Source organism: Ovis aries, chromosome X (genome assembly GCF_016772045.2).
Source record: "Ovis aries strain OAR_USU_Benz2616 breed Rambouillet chromosome X, ARS-UI_Ramb_v3.0, whole genome shotgun sequence".
Taxonomy (NCBI): domain Eukaryota; kingdom Metazoa; phylum Chordata; class Mammalia; order Artiodactyla; family Bovidae; genus Ovis; species Ovis aries.
Genome location: NC_056080.1, coordinates 16,880,292 through 16,894,911, shown reverse-complemented (window position 1 = coordinate 16,894,911; position 14,620 = coordinate 16,880,292). Strand labels below are relative to the sequence as shown.

General features: G+C 41.0%; 2 protein-coding genes across 4 annotated transcripts in view; one reads left to right on the top strand and one right to left on the bottom strand.

Moving 5' to 3' along the window:
- The window catches only part of RS1 (retinoschisin 1), a 44,343-nt gene extending 38,955 nt beyond the window's left edge, over positions 1-5,388 (top strand). For both annotated transcript variants that reach the window (XM_060407649.1, XM_060407648.1), the window contains one exon: positions 1,485-5,388. In XM_060407649.1, the coding sequence (XP_060263632.1) occupies positions 1,485-1,637 (153 nt within the window). In that variant the 3' untranslated portion in view covers positions 1,638-5,388. The remainder of the gene's footprint in view (positions 1-1,484) is intronic.
- Positions 5,389-6,909: 1,521 nt separating this feature from the next.
- CDKL5 (cyclin dependent kinase like 5) overlaps positions 6,910-14,620 on the bottom strand; it is a 185,359-nt gene continuing 177,648 nt past the window's right edge. Inside the window, exon 18 of one of the 2 annotated variants that reach the window (XM_027962883.3) lies at positions 6,910-13,952. In XM_027962883.3, the coding sequence (XP_027818684.1) occupies positions 13,566-13,952 (387 nt within the window). In that variant the 3' untranslated portion in view covers positions 6,910-13,565. The remainder of the gene's footprint in view (positions 13,953-14,620) is intronic. The other variant, XM_060407647.1, reaches the window with a different exon arrangement.

The following is a 14,620-nucleotide window of genomic DNA, read 5'->3' as shown; positions in this document are numbered from 1 at the left end:
GTCTCCCGCATTACAGGTGGATTCTTTACCAGCTGAGCCACCAGGGAAGCCCTATATACACACACACACACATATATATATAGTCAATATTTTGCATATATATAAAATGCTATCTGCAGTGAAATAAAAACTCACCAGCTGTTTGGAAAAGTTAATTGCCTTTTTGCCTGAGAGTGAGGCCTCCCCAGCTAATTCAGACATTTCATCAGGTGAAGCAGACATGTGTAGCTGAACATCAGAAGGCTCTGTGCTCTCTGATGACAATTTGTACAGCAAAACATTCATGAGTTGAGATTTCAAGGAGTTTGAACACAATAGGAAAAACCATCTCGATACTTGGACATTGTATTTCATTTTCGTTCGTATTAGTTGGCTTTTCAAAAAGATAGGCAAATTCTTTTTCAAGCTCTGTGTTTCTGAAGGCCTTGATGGTTCTTTGCAAAGAAGTGCTCCACTCTGGTAGCTGTGTGGAGTGGGCCTGTTCTGTCCTCCCTCTTCACCAGGCTCCTGACTTAAATAGGTTCAAGGGCAAACAGCTTAGAGAAGAGGGTGTGGGGTGTCGCTATTGGGAAGAAATAAAGTCAAGATCATGGCAGCTGAAGTCCTTCTTGATTTGTGTATGGATGAGGTCAATGTGGCAGCCAAATTTTTTATAGGAGATAATCCCAGAAGGAAATGAAATGTTCTAGTGTCATGGGGCAGAGCATTAGGACTCTGGAAAGAGTGCAAAGAAGTTTCTTTGAAAATATAGGCAAATAGCGACCATGTCCTATGTTATAGCTACCGCATTATGCTATGTTACATTCCCCAAAATAGGAAGCAACCCCTTTTTCTATTTTGGGCACTGCTCTCCCACTTTGAGAATCTTCTCTCTAGTTTTTATGTCTTTTTCTTTTTTAAAAACACTTTTTTTTTTCCCCAAGTCTAAAAAGTACTTGCCATTTGTATCGATGCAGACACACACAGTTAAGCTTTGGCTCACAACTTCAGAGCCAGTTCACAAGTTTTCACTTGAGCCCCACTGTGGATACCTTTGGAACATGGGAACGTTCCTCTTTTAAGCACAATGTGGTCCTTTTCAAAATTCTTGTCAAAATGCAAAGGATTAAATCACAAAATTGGTGATATGAATAAAGAGGCATTTTCTATCAGCACCATCCAATAGAACTTTCTGCAATGAAGGACATGTTATCTGCAGTATCCAATATGGCACCAACTGATGACATACAGTACTGAGCACTTGAATAGCAGCTAGTGTGACTGAGGATGTGTTGTTACCTAATATTAATTCATTTCTGTTGATGCCTGGAGCATGTAGGTGCTGACAAACATTCAAGGTCACATTTTGGAGGATATCAGCAAATTCTCTACCTTTTAAGCACTGAGACTTTCCATAGTGAAAAGTTGGAGCCAAAATCCAGACAGGAAACATCTTCCTTTTCTCTCCTCTGCTGTGATGGTGATAGCATTTCCTTCCTCTTTAGGTTTTCTATGGAAATTCGGACCGAACCTCCACAGTCCAGAACCTGCTGCGGCCCCCCATCATCTCCCGCTTCATCCGGCTCATCCCACTAGGCTGGCATGTCCGCATTGCCATCCGGATGGAGCTGCTGGAGTGCGTCAGCAAGTGTACCTGATGCTGCCTCGGCTCATGCCTGCAGTGGGTGAAGGGCGCAGAGTGGCCCATGGGGGAACTCTGACTTATCACTGTGACCAACAGGGCTGGATTTTACAGGCTCTTTTCAGTGCAGGGCTGGGCAGAGAATACTATCTTTTTTGCATAGTTTCCAATTTCAGTAAGAGAAAATGAAAATAAACGTATTTCCCATTCAGGGTCAAAGAAAATAAGAACAAAGAAAATGTCTCTAAAAACAATTTCCGTGCAGAAAGCCTAAGTAGCAGGAGTAATTTGCTGCTCTGGGGGTGTTGTTTTTGTTTTTGTTTTTAGTCTCTGACGCAGTGAAAGGTGCAGTTGCAGGGGAATGCAAAGCAGCCCTGATAATTTGAAAATTCTTTTTCTTTACCACGCTCAAAACAGGAACATACTGTTTTATAAAGCCTCTCTTTGAACACAAAGGGGGAGCAAGCTTGTGGCTTCTCCTAGGTTTTCATTAAATTATGGTCTTTTAGGACTTTAGAGCATTGGGTATGGAGTTTGGGGGATTGGGTGGTGCAGATGAGTCTGGTAGATGGGAGTTGGTGTCCCAGTCTTGTGAGAGCCTTGCATGACCGAACACCCCAGAGGTAGGAAGGTCTCCCATGCTCTGAGCTTTCACCTCCTATGCCCAACCCTGCACGCAGTGGCAGGGGAGGTTCAGAGCTCTCATTACAGACAGCTCCACTCTGCATGCCCTCAGATACATGATCCCAGTCTGTGGTCAGCATTTAACTGAATAACCCGGGACAGGCTACACATGTAAGGAACAAAATTTCCCTGTATTTAGGAAACCCAAATGACCAGAACACAGCAGAATATCCTTTTATCCAGGGCTACCATTCTTCAACAAACTTAACTCTGGGAAAACAGTTGGCCAGGAGCTGTCACTGGCTACAGAGGAGGCCCATCAGCCAAGTACACTCTGCTGGAAGTGATCAAGACCTACAATCTGAGAAGCATGATGTAGCCAGGCTGCTGCTGAGCCCAACCTTCCAACCTCCCAATCTCAGCCCCCTTGCCTTGTAAAGTATGGGCTGGTCTGGCCTTCCTCTCCCAGAGGAGCTCTGTAAGCAGGCAGCTGGGGGAAGGACAGTCTGCTTCTTCTGTTATTTATAGCTCAGCCTGTTTTCAGGCCCTTCCCCAGAAGCAGGGCACGTGGGCAGGAGAGGATTTGAAAGTAGGAGCCAGGAGAGGGTCGAATCTGAGGATGAGGGACCCCAGCAAGACTAGGGAATCCAAGACTGTTCTGGCCCTGACACAGTGCAGCCTCTGCTAGCAGAAATTCATTTCTCTGAGTTACTTTGTTTTCAAATGACAAGCTTAGTGAATGGACACCAACACAATCCTGGACATCATATTCACCTTCTCTGTGAATGGCCAGCCTCCTAAAATCCCTTAATCTCTTCTCTGGCGCTGTGGGTCTTAGATCAGCTTATTTAACCTAGCATCTTTCTAATACCCATGCTGTATACTTAAACCTGGAAAAACACCTTTCTCTGCTCAATCTTCTCTCAAATAATAGGGGCTTCCCTGGTGGCTCAGATGGTAAAGCGTCTGCCTGCAATGTGGGAGGTTATCAATTCAGGGTAGGGAAAAAAAATCCTTCTCTGGCCTTAGGATACATGGACAAATCCACTTTGAACAGAATGCCTACAGAGATCCTTACTGGGAAAGATGAATGAACTCTTATTGTGATATGGACTGTCAGAGAAAATGGCAGTATCCTAAGAGTTCAGGACTACAACTGGCACACCAGACTCAGGATGGGGAGTACAGTTAAGGTGAAAAATAGAAAAGAAGTAAACAGGGTGAGGCAGGGATGAAAGTTCTCCAAATAACTGTTTATATTGGAAACTTCTGTTTTGGAATAGCTTTATTGAGATAAAATTCACATAGCATACAAATTTCACCCATTTACAGTGTATAATTCAATGACTTTTAGTATATTCAGAGTTGAGCTACCATTATCACAATCAATTTTAGAAAATTTTTATCACCTCCAAAAGGAGCCCTGCACCCACTAGCCATCACCCCTCCAACCCACTTGCCCACCCCAGTTCTGGGCAACCATTAATCTCCTGTCTCTGTAGATTTACCTATTCTGGACATTTCATATAAATGAAATCATACAATATGTGGTTTTTCCTGTCTGGCTTCTTTTACTTAGTGTTTCCAAGGTTCATGCAGGTTGTAGCATGTATCAGTACTTCATTCCTTGTCATGGCTGAGTATCATTCCAATGTATGGATACACCACATTGTATTTATCCACTCATCTGTTGATGGACATTTGGAATGTTTCCATTTCTTGGCTGTTATGAATAGTGCTGCTATGAACAACTGTGTACAAGTTTTTGTGTGGACATGTTTTCATTTATCCTGGGTATATACCTAGAAGTGGAATTGCTGGGTCATACGGTAACTTGATTTAACCTTTTGAGGAACTGTCAGACTGTTTTTCAAGGTGGCTATACCATTTTACATTCCCACCAGCAATGTATGAGGGTTTCAATTTCTCCACACTTGTTATTATCTGTCTTTTTTGATTGAGGCCATCCCGGTTTGTATGAAGTAGTATCTTTCATTGTGGTTTTGATTTGCATTTCTCTAATGACTAATGATGTTAAATATCTTTTCATGTGTTTACCGTGTTTGTACACCTTCTTTGAAGAAATGTCTATTTAGACTCTGCCCATTTTTGAAATTAGGTTGTTTTTTAAAATATTGAGTTGTAAAAGTTCCTTATATATTCTAGGTACCTCACCAGATAAATGATTGGCAAATATCTTCTTCTATTTCATAAGCTGTCTTTTCACTCTCTTGAAGGAGTCCTTTGAAACACATATTTTAGAATTTTGATGAAGTCCAACTTATTTTTTCTCTTTTGTTATTTGTGCTATAGGTGTCATATCTGAGAAACCATTGCCAAATCCAGATCATGAAGATTTATTTTTGCTTTTTTCCCCAAGAATTTTATAGTTTTACGTTTTAAATTTAATCTTTGATCAATTTTGAGTTAATTTTTGTATATGGTATGAGGTAGGGGTCTGATTTCATTCTTTGTATGTGAATATCCAAATGTCCCAGCATACTTGTCAAAGAAACTATTCTTCCCCTATTGAATGATCTTGAACCTTTACCAAGAATCAACTGACCGGAGGGTGAGGGTTTATATTTCTGGACACACAGTCTCTCTCTACATATATATATATACATTATTATTTTTTTTTTGCCACGTCACTTGTGGGATCTTAGTTTCATTGCACCCATAGCAATGAAAGAGCAGAGTCCTAACCACTGGACCACCAGGGAATTTCCTGGACACTCAATTCTATTCCATTGGTCTATATGTCTATTGTTATTCTAGTGCTACATTGTTTTGGTTATGGTAGCTTTGTAGTAAGTTTTCAAATTGTAACACATGAGTCTTCCAACTTTGTTCTCCTTCAAGATCATTTTGGCTACTCTGAGTTCCTTGAGTTTCCATAATATTGTGATGATTGACTTGTCAATTTCTGCAACGAAGTCAGTTGAGATTTCTTATTGGAAATTGCTCAATACTTCAGAGTTTAATAAATAATGAGATTTATAAAACATTTATCTATGATTTGTTTATAACAGCATTTGAATTTCTTACTTCATTTAATTAATGACAGAATGTATAAAAATAAAACTTTTATTGAGGGACATCTGAAGCCCAACAGAATCTTGCTATTAAAAACATGAACTATGTTTGTAGTACTATTTCTTTTGTGGGGGAAACTTCCAGTTAAAGTACATGGGCTTCCCCTGGCTCAGTGGTAAGGAATCTGCCTACCAACGCAGGAGCCATACAAGATGTGGGTACAATCCTTGGGTCGGGAAGATTCCCTGGAGGAGGGCATGGCAACCCACTCCAGCATTCTTGTCTGGGAAATCCCAGGACAGAGGAGCCTAGTGGGCTACAGTCCATAGGGTCACAAAGAGTTAGACACGACTGAAGCAACTTAGCATGCATGCACGAACACACACACACACACACACACACTGACTTGTTTCAATGAAATGTTCTACTCTCAAATCAGATCAATTACCACCTGATGGGAGATGGAAGGAAGGGTGGTACATGAACTGCCCCATGGCACAAACCCATGTCAGTTTCTCTAGATGGAAACAGTGATCGCTTAGTATAGTAGTCTTAAAGAGCATAGTCTTAACAGTGAAAGTACTTGGTTTCAAATCCTAGCAGGGTAACCTTGGATAGGTTAATGTAAATGCCATAAACCTCAGTTTCCTCATCTACAAATGGGGATACTATCCGCTTTGTTGCCTTCCGAAAAATAAATGTATTAATATAAGTAAAATACTTAGCAATTTGCCCAGCCATAGTAAGTGCTATGAACATAAAAAAATGACAAGCTTCAGTTACTTTGAGTCAATCTAGATAAACAGTATAGCTGAAATCATAGGCCACAAGTCTGTATGACACTTGAGAAACTTGGAGTGAAGAATTTGGTGACACAGTTCTGTAAGAAAGTGTTTTAGCTCCATCCTTTGTTTAGAAAGATAAAGAAAGTTGGAGAATATTGACACATGTTATCACAAAATTTAAGCTCCCCCCTCACCCCATTTACTTAGTTGGTCTTCTTATCCTTAAAGATAAAGCGAGGTCCCCTGCCTGTTTTTGTAATAAAGTTTTCCTGGAACACAGTCACACCCATTCATTTACATATCATCTATACTACTTTTGCACTACAATGGCAGAGTTGCACGGTGAGTAGGGTTGAGTAGTCAGAAATCCAATGACTCATAGAGCCTCAAATATTTACTATCTGGCCCTTTACAGAAAAAGTTTGCCAACCCCCTGTTCCAAAACATGAAGAAATCCTTATTAAGTTGTCCACCTTTGCTTCCTCCACGGCACTATGCAGGAAGTTGACATCTTCCCATCTTCCCCAAACCACCAAGTGTTTAGCAACGTAAAAAGGAGGCAACACTCAACTGTAAAATAAACCAAAGTTTTCAAAATGCCAGAAGGGGGGAAAAGCTTTATAAATACAAAAAAAAAAATTATCAACATCAGTAAATAACAGGATTTGCCCTGCTTTACAATAATTTCTGTCCCTTAAACTGATTCCAACTTCAAAGACCCATTATTCTTCATTTGAATTCAAACGAGTTCTTTACAAAGAAGGAATGACCGCAGAGCTGCTTGCTGTTCAAACAAGAGGGACCACAGTGCTCACGATGGGGATGGCCTGGCAATCACATCAGTCAGTGCAAAATCTGCATTTTATTAAAGACATTTGGGAAGGTCCATTCAAAAATACATTGTGCTCAGTAAAAATTAACCATTTCATGCTGATAATTAAGGTTACCACGGAATAGATATTTGTATAATATTTACAGCAACAATAGAAATTTTACAGAAGTTTAGAATGGAATACATGCCAGAAAAAACTTGATAAGATGTACCAACACATGATACAAAGAGTTATATAAACACTTTACAAATGGTACATAATTAGCTTGTGAGGAATTTAAATATTCAACACTTTAAATTCAGCTTGGATTCAAAAATTAAAAAGGTTAACACCACGTCACACCCTTGCCACAGTACAAAGTATGGAATTACACTTTTTATTATGGATTATAAAGTCTGTGCAATTAAGAATTTCAACTGATTCTTCATCTACCACAAATTTAGATGTTACATCACTCTGGCTTATCCCTATTTTTGTTTTCAGGCACAAGCAGGGTTTTCAAAGTCTCCCTGCCCTGTGTCTTCCCAGATACCCCCTTCAAACTTCCTAGAGATTGAAGAAGCTCAGAATAGTCTTCTAAATATATACAGAATAACTACCTGAATTCAAAATGGCACAAAGCAATTCTTGGAGATAGGAATTAGGGGCAACTATTTTGTTTGGTTAGTTTCTGTTGATCAATCCACATTTACGTGAGAATTTACTTCTTACAATCACAGCATTACCCCTCCAGCCTGACTCAATCAGTGACCAAGGAGGAAACAAGGAGAGGGAAATGGACCGAGTTGACTGTAATCAATTGTATATTAATACTTCTAGTGAAAACAGATTTTATACAAGCTTTACTTTCCATTTTGGAAAATCTAAACTGTGGAGAACTTAAAAGCTCTCCAGAAGGAAAAGCATCATTTTTTTTTTCCCCTTGAAACTGAATGTGTTATAATTGGAGCTTTTGACAACTCTGGCAATAAATACTTTAATCCCCCAACGGGGACAAAAGTCAAGGCATCTACCTTTTCTATTCCTGGGTTTTGTCTGATTAGCCCTGAAGCAGAGCACTGGGACAAACTTGTCTATGCCTGAAATGAATCACATCAGGCTTTTGGGAATGTAAAATCCCAAACCAAAGGAAGTCCTGAGGAATTCTTAGCAGTCTGTCAAAATGGAGGGGATGGAGGAACAGATAAGGCCTCTTTCTCCCTGATACTCTGCGCTGGAAGAGTAGCGAACAAGGCAACTTCTAATCTGCATACAACATGGAGACCGATTTTTAAGATTCCAAAGGAAGATCAAAATACAACCCAAGGATCAAATGGGGTTCAGAGAGCTTAACCTTGTGGGTAATGAAGGGCCTTAGAAGAGCTACCAGTTTTACTGCTGTAGTTCCCTGGCCCTAGAAATCCAACGTGTAGACTATTACAAATTTTTTCTGGCAAAATAAAAGACAAACCTCCCTCAAACTTGGGAGTAAACAGTTAGTGAATGAAAGTACAAGGCAGGTCGTGATTATATCTATATATATTTAATAGCCTATAGGAAATACATAGAAAGGTGTTCAGTGCCTGGAGTGGAGAAAGGTAGAGTCAGGACCAGGCCAAATGCTGATGTATTAACAAAGCACTATGGGAAATGAATATTCATGTAGTAACTGACTTGGCACAAAATTCTATGACTGTTTATAGTACATTCAGTTAAAAAAGAAGAAATAGAATAGAATAGGGCAGCAGGCCCACAGTTTTCTAGCCACTTTACTACTATCACATTGTGTGTATACAGAAAGACATCAGACTCATCCTGTCATGGATTCACTTTCTTGCATTTACTCGTGGTTTCTAAGACAGTATTTTTTACCCAGCTGAATCAGATCTCAAGATATTCTGCATCTCAGCTGGTCAAGATGCAAAAGGAAGAAATCAGAACCACTTACAAGTTTTTATTTTGTAAGTTGGCCCTTCAAGTCTCTAAGAGAACGTTCTTGTGAGATTCTGACCCTGGGATTAGTGACAGGACATTTAACAACATTTGTACTGTCGTTTCTGCAGCCTCTTTTAAAGAAACCATTTTTTTTAAAACTGCAAATAAGTTTTCTCTGCCTACACACTTTATTAGTGATGAACTGAAGGAGGCAAGGACATATTTCATTATTTTCTGACTTGGTTCTGTGTATCATACCACATTCCCAGTTCACAAAAGTACGAGTCTGTGGATCTTAGTGCTCGCATGGAGCTCAATGTCCTATTATAATGCAGGAGGTAACAAACTTCTAGATATAAAAGCAGTGCTCTCCAGAAAAAAAGTTCTGACCAGGAGAGAATATGCAGGTTTCTGAGTCCCAGCTGACCTCTAGGAATAAGTTGCAATGAGCCATTGCCCTTGCTAAAAGTAAATCACCACCAGGACCTAGGTGAACAGAAATGGACAGAGCCTTCTACATACTTGAAAAGTAATCCTCTGGCCTTGAAAAAAAGTTGCACGCTTATGAGTCATTCTCATACATAGCTACAAGAAAATAAATGGCTTTTTTCCTTATTTACTCTAAAAACTAGTTTAAGAAGTGAGGGTACTATGACGTTAACTAAGAGGTGCAGGAAAGGGAAAATGGGATAGCATTTCGTAGCAAAGCCCACTAATTTTCAGGATAGGAACATGCTAAACTGGCTAACTCTACACCACAAGGTACTTTATAATACATGACGTGACTAGAAACTAACCAGCATAAATCTGAGCTTAGAATTAAAGTACAACTGCATATGGTGAATCTTAAAGTATGTTTTAAAACAGATTTAACCAAAGCATACAGCACAAATACTCCTATAACAGCCACATCATGACCACCAACTAAGAGTGTTTTGCCTCTAATTGGTCTGTCATACGCCAATATTTGTAAAGAGTTATTAGATGACTTGAATAGAAAACAAAGACATTTTCTTGTGGGAGACACAGCTAAAGCCACGTATGCCTTTGAGCAGTTGGTAAAAATCATGCCAATCTGCCAGGCTGCTGCTTGCTTCTTAAATATAAGCTTCATGTCTATATGAAAGATTTTCTAAGGATGCTGACCTAGAATTTAAGTTCTCAAACACCTATGAAGTGACTCTGGTCTCTTCCCAAAAGATGCACCTTTTAGCAGGCCCAAGATAATGGAAACGAACAATAAGATTCCAGGGATTCGAGAATGGTGGTAGAAGACTCCTTAAAAAGAGAATGCGACGCTAAAGAATTCATACCTGTAGTCTTGTAGCCTGCAGAGAACCAGGGCTGAGCCAAGTTCTGCGGGCGGGTGGGCTTGGAATTCAGGAGAGCAGGGTTTCTCAACCTCAGCGCTACTGACATTTGGGGTTGAATCATTCTCTGTCTGTGGCGGGGGGGCGCAGGGGGGGCGCGGGAGGTGTTCCTGTGCACACAAGATGTTTACAGCATCCCTGGCTTCTACCTGCTGGATTCTAGTAGCACACCACCACCCCCAGTTGTGACAATCAAATATGTCTCTGGCCATTGCCAAATGCCCCCAGGAGGCAAAACTGGCCCTGGTTGAGAATTGCTGCTGTAGAGACAACTCAGTTGAGCCCCTCAGCATGGAGCACTTGTTGTCTTGGGCTCTGGAGATGCTAAACCTCTGACTGAGACCAAACAAGGTTCAGTAAAAGTTCATTCAGAACTTCTGAGAAGAATAATGAGGATGGCAGTGAAGCAAAGGTAGAAAAACAGCGAAGCAGTTTCTTTGCAAAACATCAGTGACACTTTCATAAAATAAAGCAATTCATAAGCCTTCATTTGACCTTTTAATCCTTTAGGAAGTTAGGGCAGATAATAGAACATGGATGCCATAAACTTCCCTTCCTAAAGAAAATGCAGACTTTTGAGACTTTTAAGTCCTTATCTCATCACAGATGGCAATCTTTGTGAGGCCAATAATTCATCAACGGGAGGAAAATGAGTTAAAAGCTAAGAGAGGGCCCATTAGATTTGAGAGAAAACTTTATAATTCCCCTCTGCAAGCAGGAAGAGAATCATGCATGCTAGAAATGTGGATTGGAGTTCACTTACAGCTTACTGAGGTCAATGAAAGTCAGAATGGACAAAAGCTGAGAAGAGGATAAAAGAGCTACCTCAAAAACACTAGTTGAAAACATTGTAGATATTTTCTGGCTCAAATCTGGGAATGTACGAAAAGTATGTATTGACTCTTCATCAGTTAGGTTTACTTTACTCTAGGTAGAAGGCAATTATTCTAGCCCTTCTTTGAAGAACCATCAGAATATAAATGTTCTGCAAACATCTGAGATCCCAGTGTTAGCAAGGATGAAAACATGGGAAACCAGCCCCTAGGTGACAACGAGCCTCAAATGCCACAGCATGGCAATGTGACTGCGCAGTTTCTAAGCGCACAGCACAGTGAGAAGTCTTTCCAGAGGAAAAAATGGAGTTTCTGGTTTGCAAGGGGGAATACAAGGTACAGATCGAGTTTAAAAAAGAGTTACACACCCTTTTAGAGTCATTAGTATCCAGGCAAAAACTGCTAAGGGTCCACGTCACTATATAACTGAGCAGCTGCCTGGAAAAAGCCAGAATTCAGAGCTACTCAGACAGCACTGAACTGGTGAAAGCAGTCAGATATAAAAAGAATCGAAGAGCATGCAAACTATTGGTTAGAATCAAATTGTTTCAATGATAGTACCCAGTTGAGTTTCATTTTAGTGCCTATTACACTTATTAAAATTAAATTAAAAGCACCTTAAAATGACCTCTATATATAATCAATACACATCAGTATAGTAGTTATATAAAAATGCAATATGCACACAGTTTAAGCTTCGAAGAAACTAAGACCTTTTTCTTTATAATCTTCATAATCATCAGAGCTATGATTCTTAACATCTTAGGGGAGGGGGAACAGTAACTCAGCACATTTCGATTATAGCTGACTTGATTCAGGGGCTGACACTCTCACAATCCTGGGGCAAGTAATAAATACTGAGAATATCTCTTTGAGGGGTGGGAGGGGATCTTTACAAATATTATTGCTAAGAGACTACTTCTGAAAATCTAATACATTTGATGAATGACAGTGTTGAGGGGATTTCTGTCAAGGATGGCCCAGGGACATGGGGCAATGCCCGTTTTGGCCAAAGGCCTTGACGATACTTGGGAATAACTTGGGAGTTGAAGGAGATCAAAGGAGGGAAAGATAAGTCCTGTTCTGGCCACGTGTGTGCGTGTGTCTACTCATGTACATGATAACCTTGTTATAAATGGACCATCCCAGGAAGATGAGTACAGCCATTTTCTCTACATCTGGAATTGCTTCAGGAGCCTTCTAAATATATTGGAAAGAGCAATAACAACAACAAAAAACCATTTAGAAACCGAAGTGCCACACAGGTATTTCCCATCCTACCAGCCGCAAGCCTCCAGTACAGCACGTGGGATTCAGGAGCATAGAGCTGGTATGCAAGATCTGCAGATTGATTCCTCTAACAACCTCACAACTAGGAATGTTCACTGGCAAATCTTTGGTCTACGCTCTACACTAATGGAAGTAGAAGAGTACGTTTTCTCTACAAAGTCCCATGAGTAACCCTGGATCTGTTCTCCCCTCAGGTGCAAGGAACGTCCCTGGACATGAACAGGAGCCAAGTGTGTGAGGACGGAGATAGGCCTGCTGGAGTTCTTACTGGCCTAGCCAACTTTCTTCCCCTGCAGGTTCGGGAGGCGCTGTTGCATCTTGTCTGCTACCAAGGATCGTGTCTAAAAGCTGCTGCTGGGGTCTCAAAGTTGAGCAAGCTTCCTACCACTACACTCCTGTGCAGCCACAATTTCAACTCCCTTGATTAGAAATATAATACTCACTTCATATCACAAATGTATAAAAATATGGCAGATAGTGTCATAACGATACTTCCTTAAATGATTATATTTATAAAACAGACAGATATTTATCATATATATATTTATATATAGAATAAAATACTCCTGATGCAATATATAAATGTTACTGTTTAGTTTTTATAGAAACTACTGTAGCTGTCCCACTGCTTCACAATGTTCCAAACAGCTCAAAGTAACTTTACATTTAACAGAAAAGGAATGATTATAACAGTACAATATTAATTAATTATAAATAAATGTTACAAACCCTATCAAATATGGAAGTTTAGAAAACAATTTAAGACATACAGTTAGGTCATCCGCTAACCCTTCAAAGGGATACTCTTGGATTACAACAAACCCCACATTTAGTCTAGGTGGAAACAAATCTGTGGTAAGGATATCAGTCAACACCTATTTTTCTATCACTTGCAGTGCCAGAACACACCCTGGCTTTCCCAAGTTCAACGGCGATTGCACTAAATCTGGAACGTAAGGGGGAGAACCTGGCAAGAATGTCTTCTTCCTCAATGGCACGCTATGCATTCTCACACAAGACTCGTGGGGACTGGTGATCCCTAAGGAACTCCTGTGGCTCTAAGATCCCTGACTAGCATTTGTGGCCGTGGGGAGCCAGCTGGCCCCACACATACAATATTGCACACACCTTCATAAAGCTGAAAATACTGGCTTACCACTCCGGCCCCGCCCATTCCCCCACCCACCCCACCCACCCCTCCCCTTCTAACTGGATTGTCCCTGTCCCCTCCCACCCCCGCCCCCCTTCTCCAGCACACATTACAAGGCTGTCTCTTTTAAATCATTCAGATTTGGCATTCTGGACCGATTTGTTCTGTTATAAGGGTGCCCATTTGGCCCACTCTTGGCACCCAGCTGTTCAGAGTAGGAAGGCCCCTCTGTGGCACTCCGGGTCACAGAGGACACGTGCCAACCAGGGTCCATCTGACCTGGCAGCTGGAGGGCTGGCCTGCCCTTTGGTGTTGGCTCCTGCCGGATGTTACTGCTCCCGCCAGAGGCCTGGCTCAGAGGGTGAATCCGAATTTCTGAGAAGGAATTTTTGGCTTGTTGAGTTGTTAAGGGCTGGAAGCGGGGGTCTGAGGAAGCCGGGTGATTTGAGGCTGAAGAGAGATGTAACAGCTTGCGCAGTGATTTTAATGGCTGGCTCTGAAAGAAAAGATGAGGGTGCATGTAGGGTTTAAGTTAGAGTAGACCTGAAAGGTGGGAGGAAATGGAGTGCAGATCTGACTGTGTGGAGTTAGGGAGGGAGCGTGTGGGGCAAGAGGGGCCAGTCCAGATTTATTTGTGCTTTTGCTCTTCTTCAGAAAAGATGGAAGTTATTTTTTCTTTAACAACAAAGCTTAGAAATGTAGAAGGAATCTAGAGCTGGTGTGGTGAGTGATCCAAGGCTTAGGCACCTTGTATCTGGCTTCACCCATCTTTATGGGAGGAAGGGGGGAATCTCCTGCACCAACCAGCAAGAAGGGAAAGAAGGGGTATGCCTCGCCCTTTGCAGAAGACTTCCTTCCCAACAGCTCCACAGAAAGCTGCTGCTTAGGTTTCACCTGCAAAAAGTCAGCCATTTGACCATATCTAGCTGCAAGAGTCACTGAAAAAATGTAACGTTTCAACAGGCAGCAACATACTCTGCTAAAAATTGTGTATCCCCTTTTCTTCTTACCTCCTCGATTTTCCCTTTCCCTTGGCATTGCAAAATCCCAATGGTTCCTTTCTGCACTCTAACGTTTTTTGGTTTTCACTATGTTTTGAGGGGGAGGTAAGGTATGGACACTAAAAATGCCAAGCACAGAGAAATGAGCATCAGCCCTACAGAC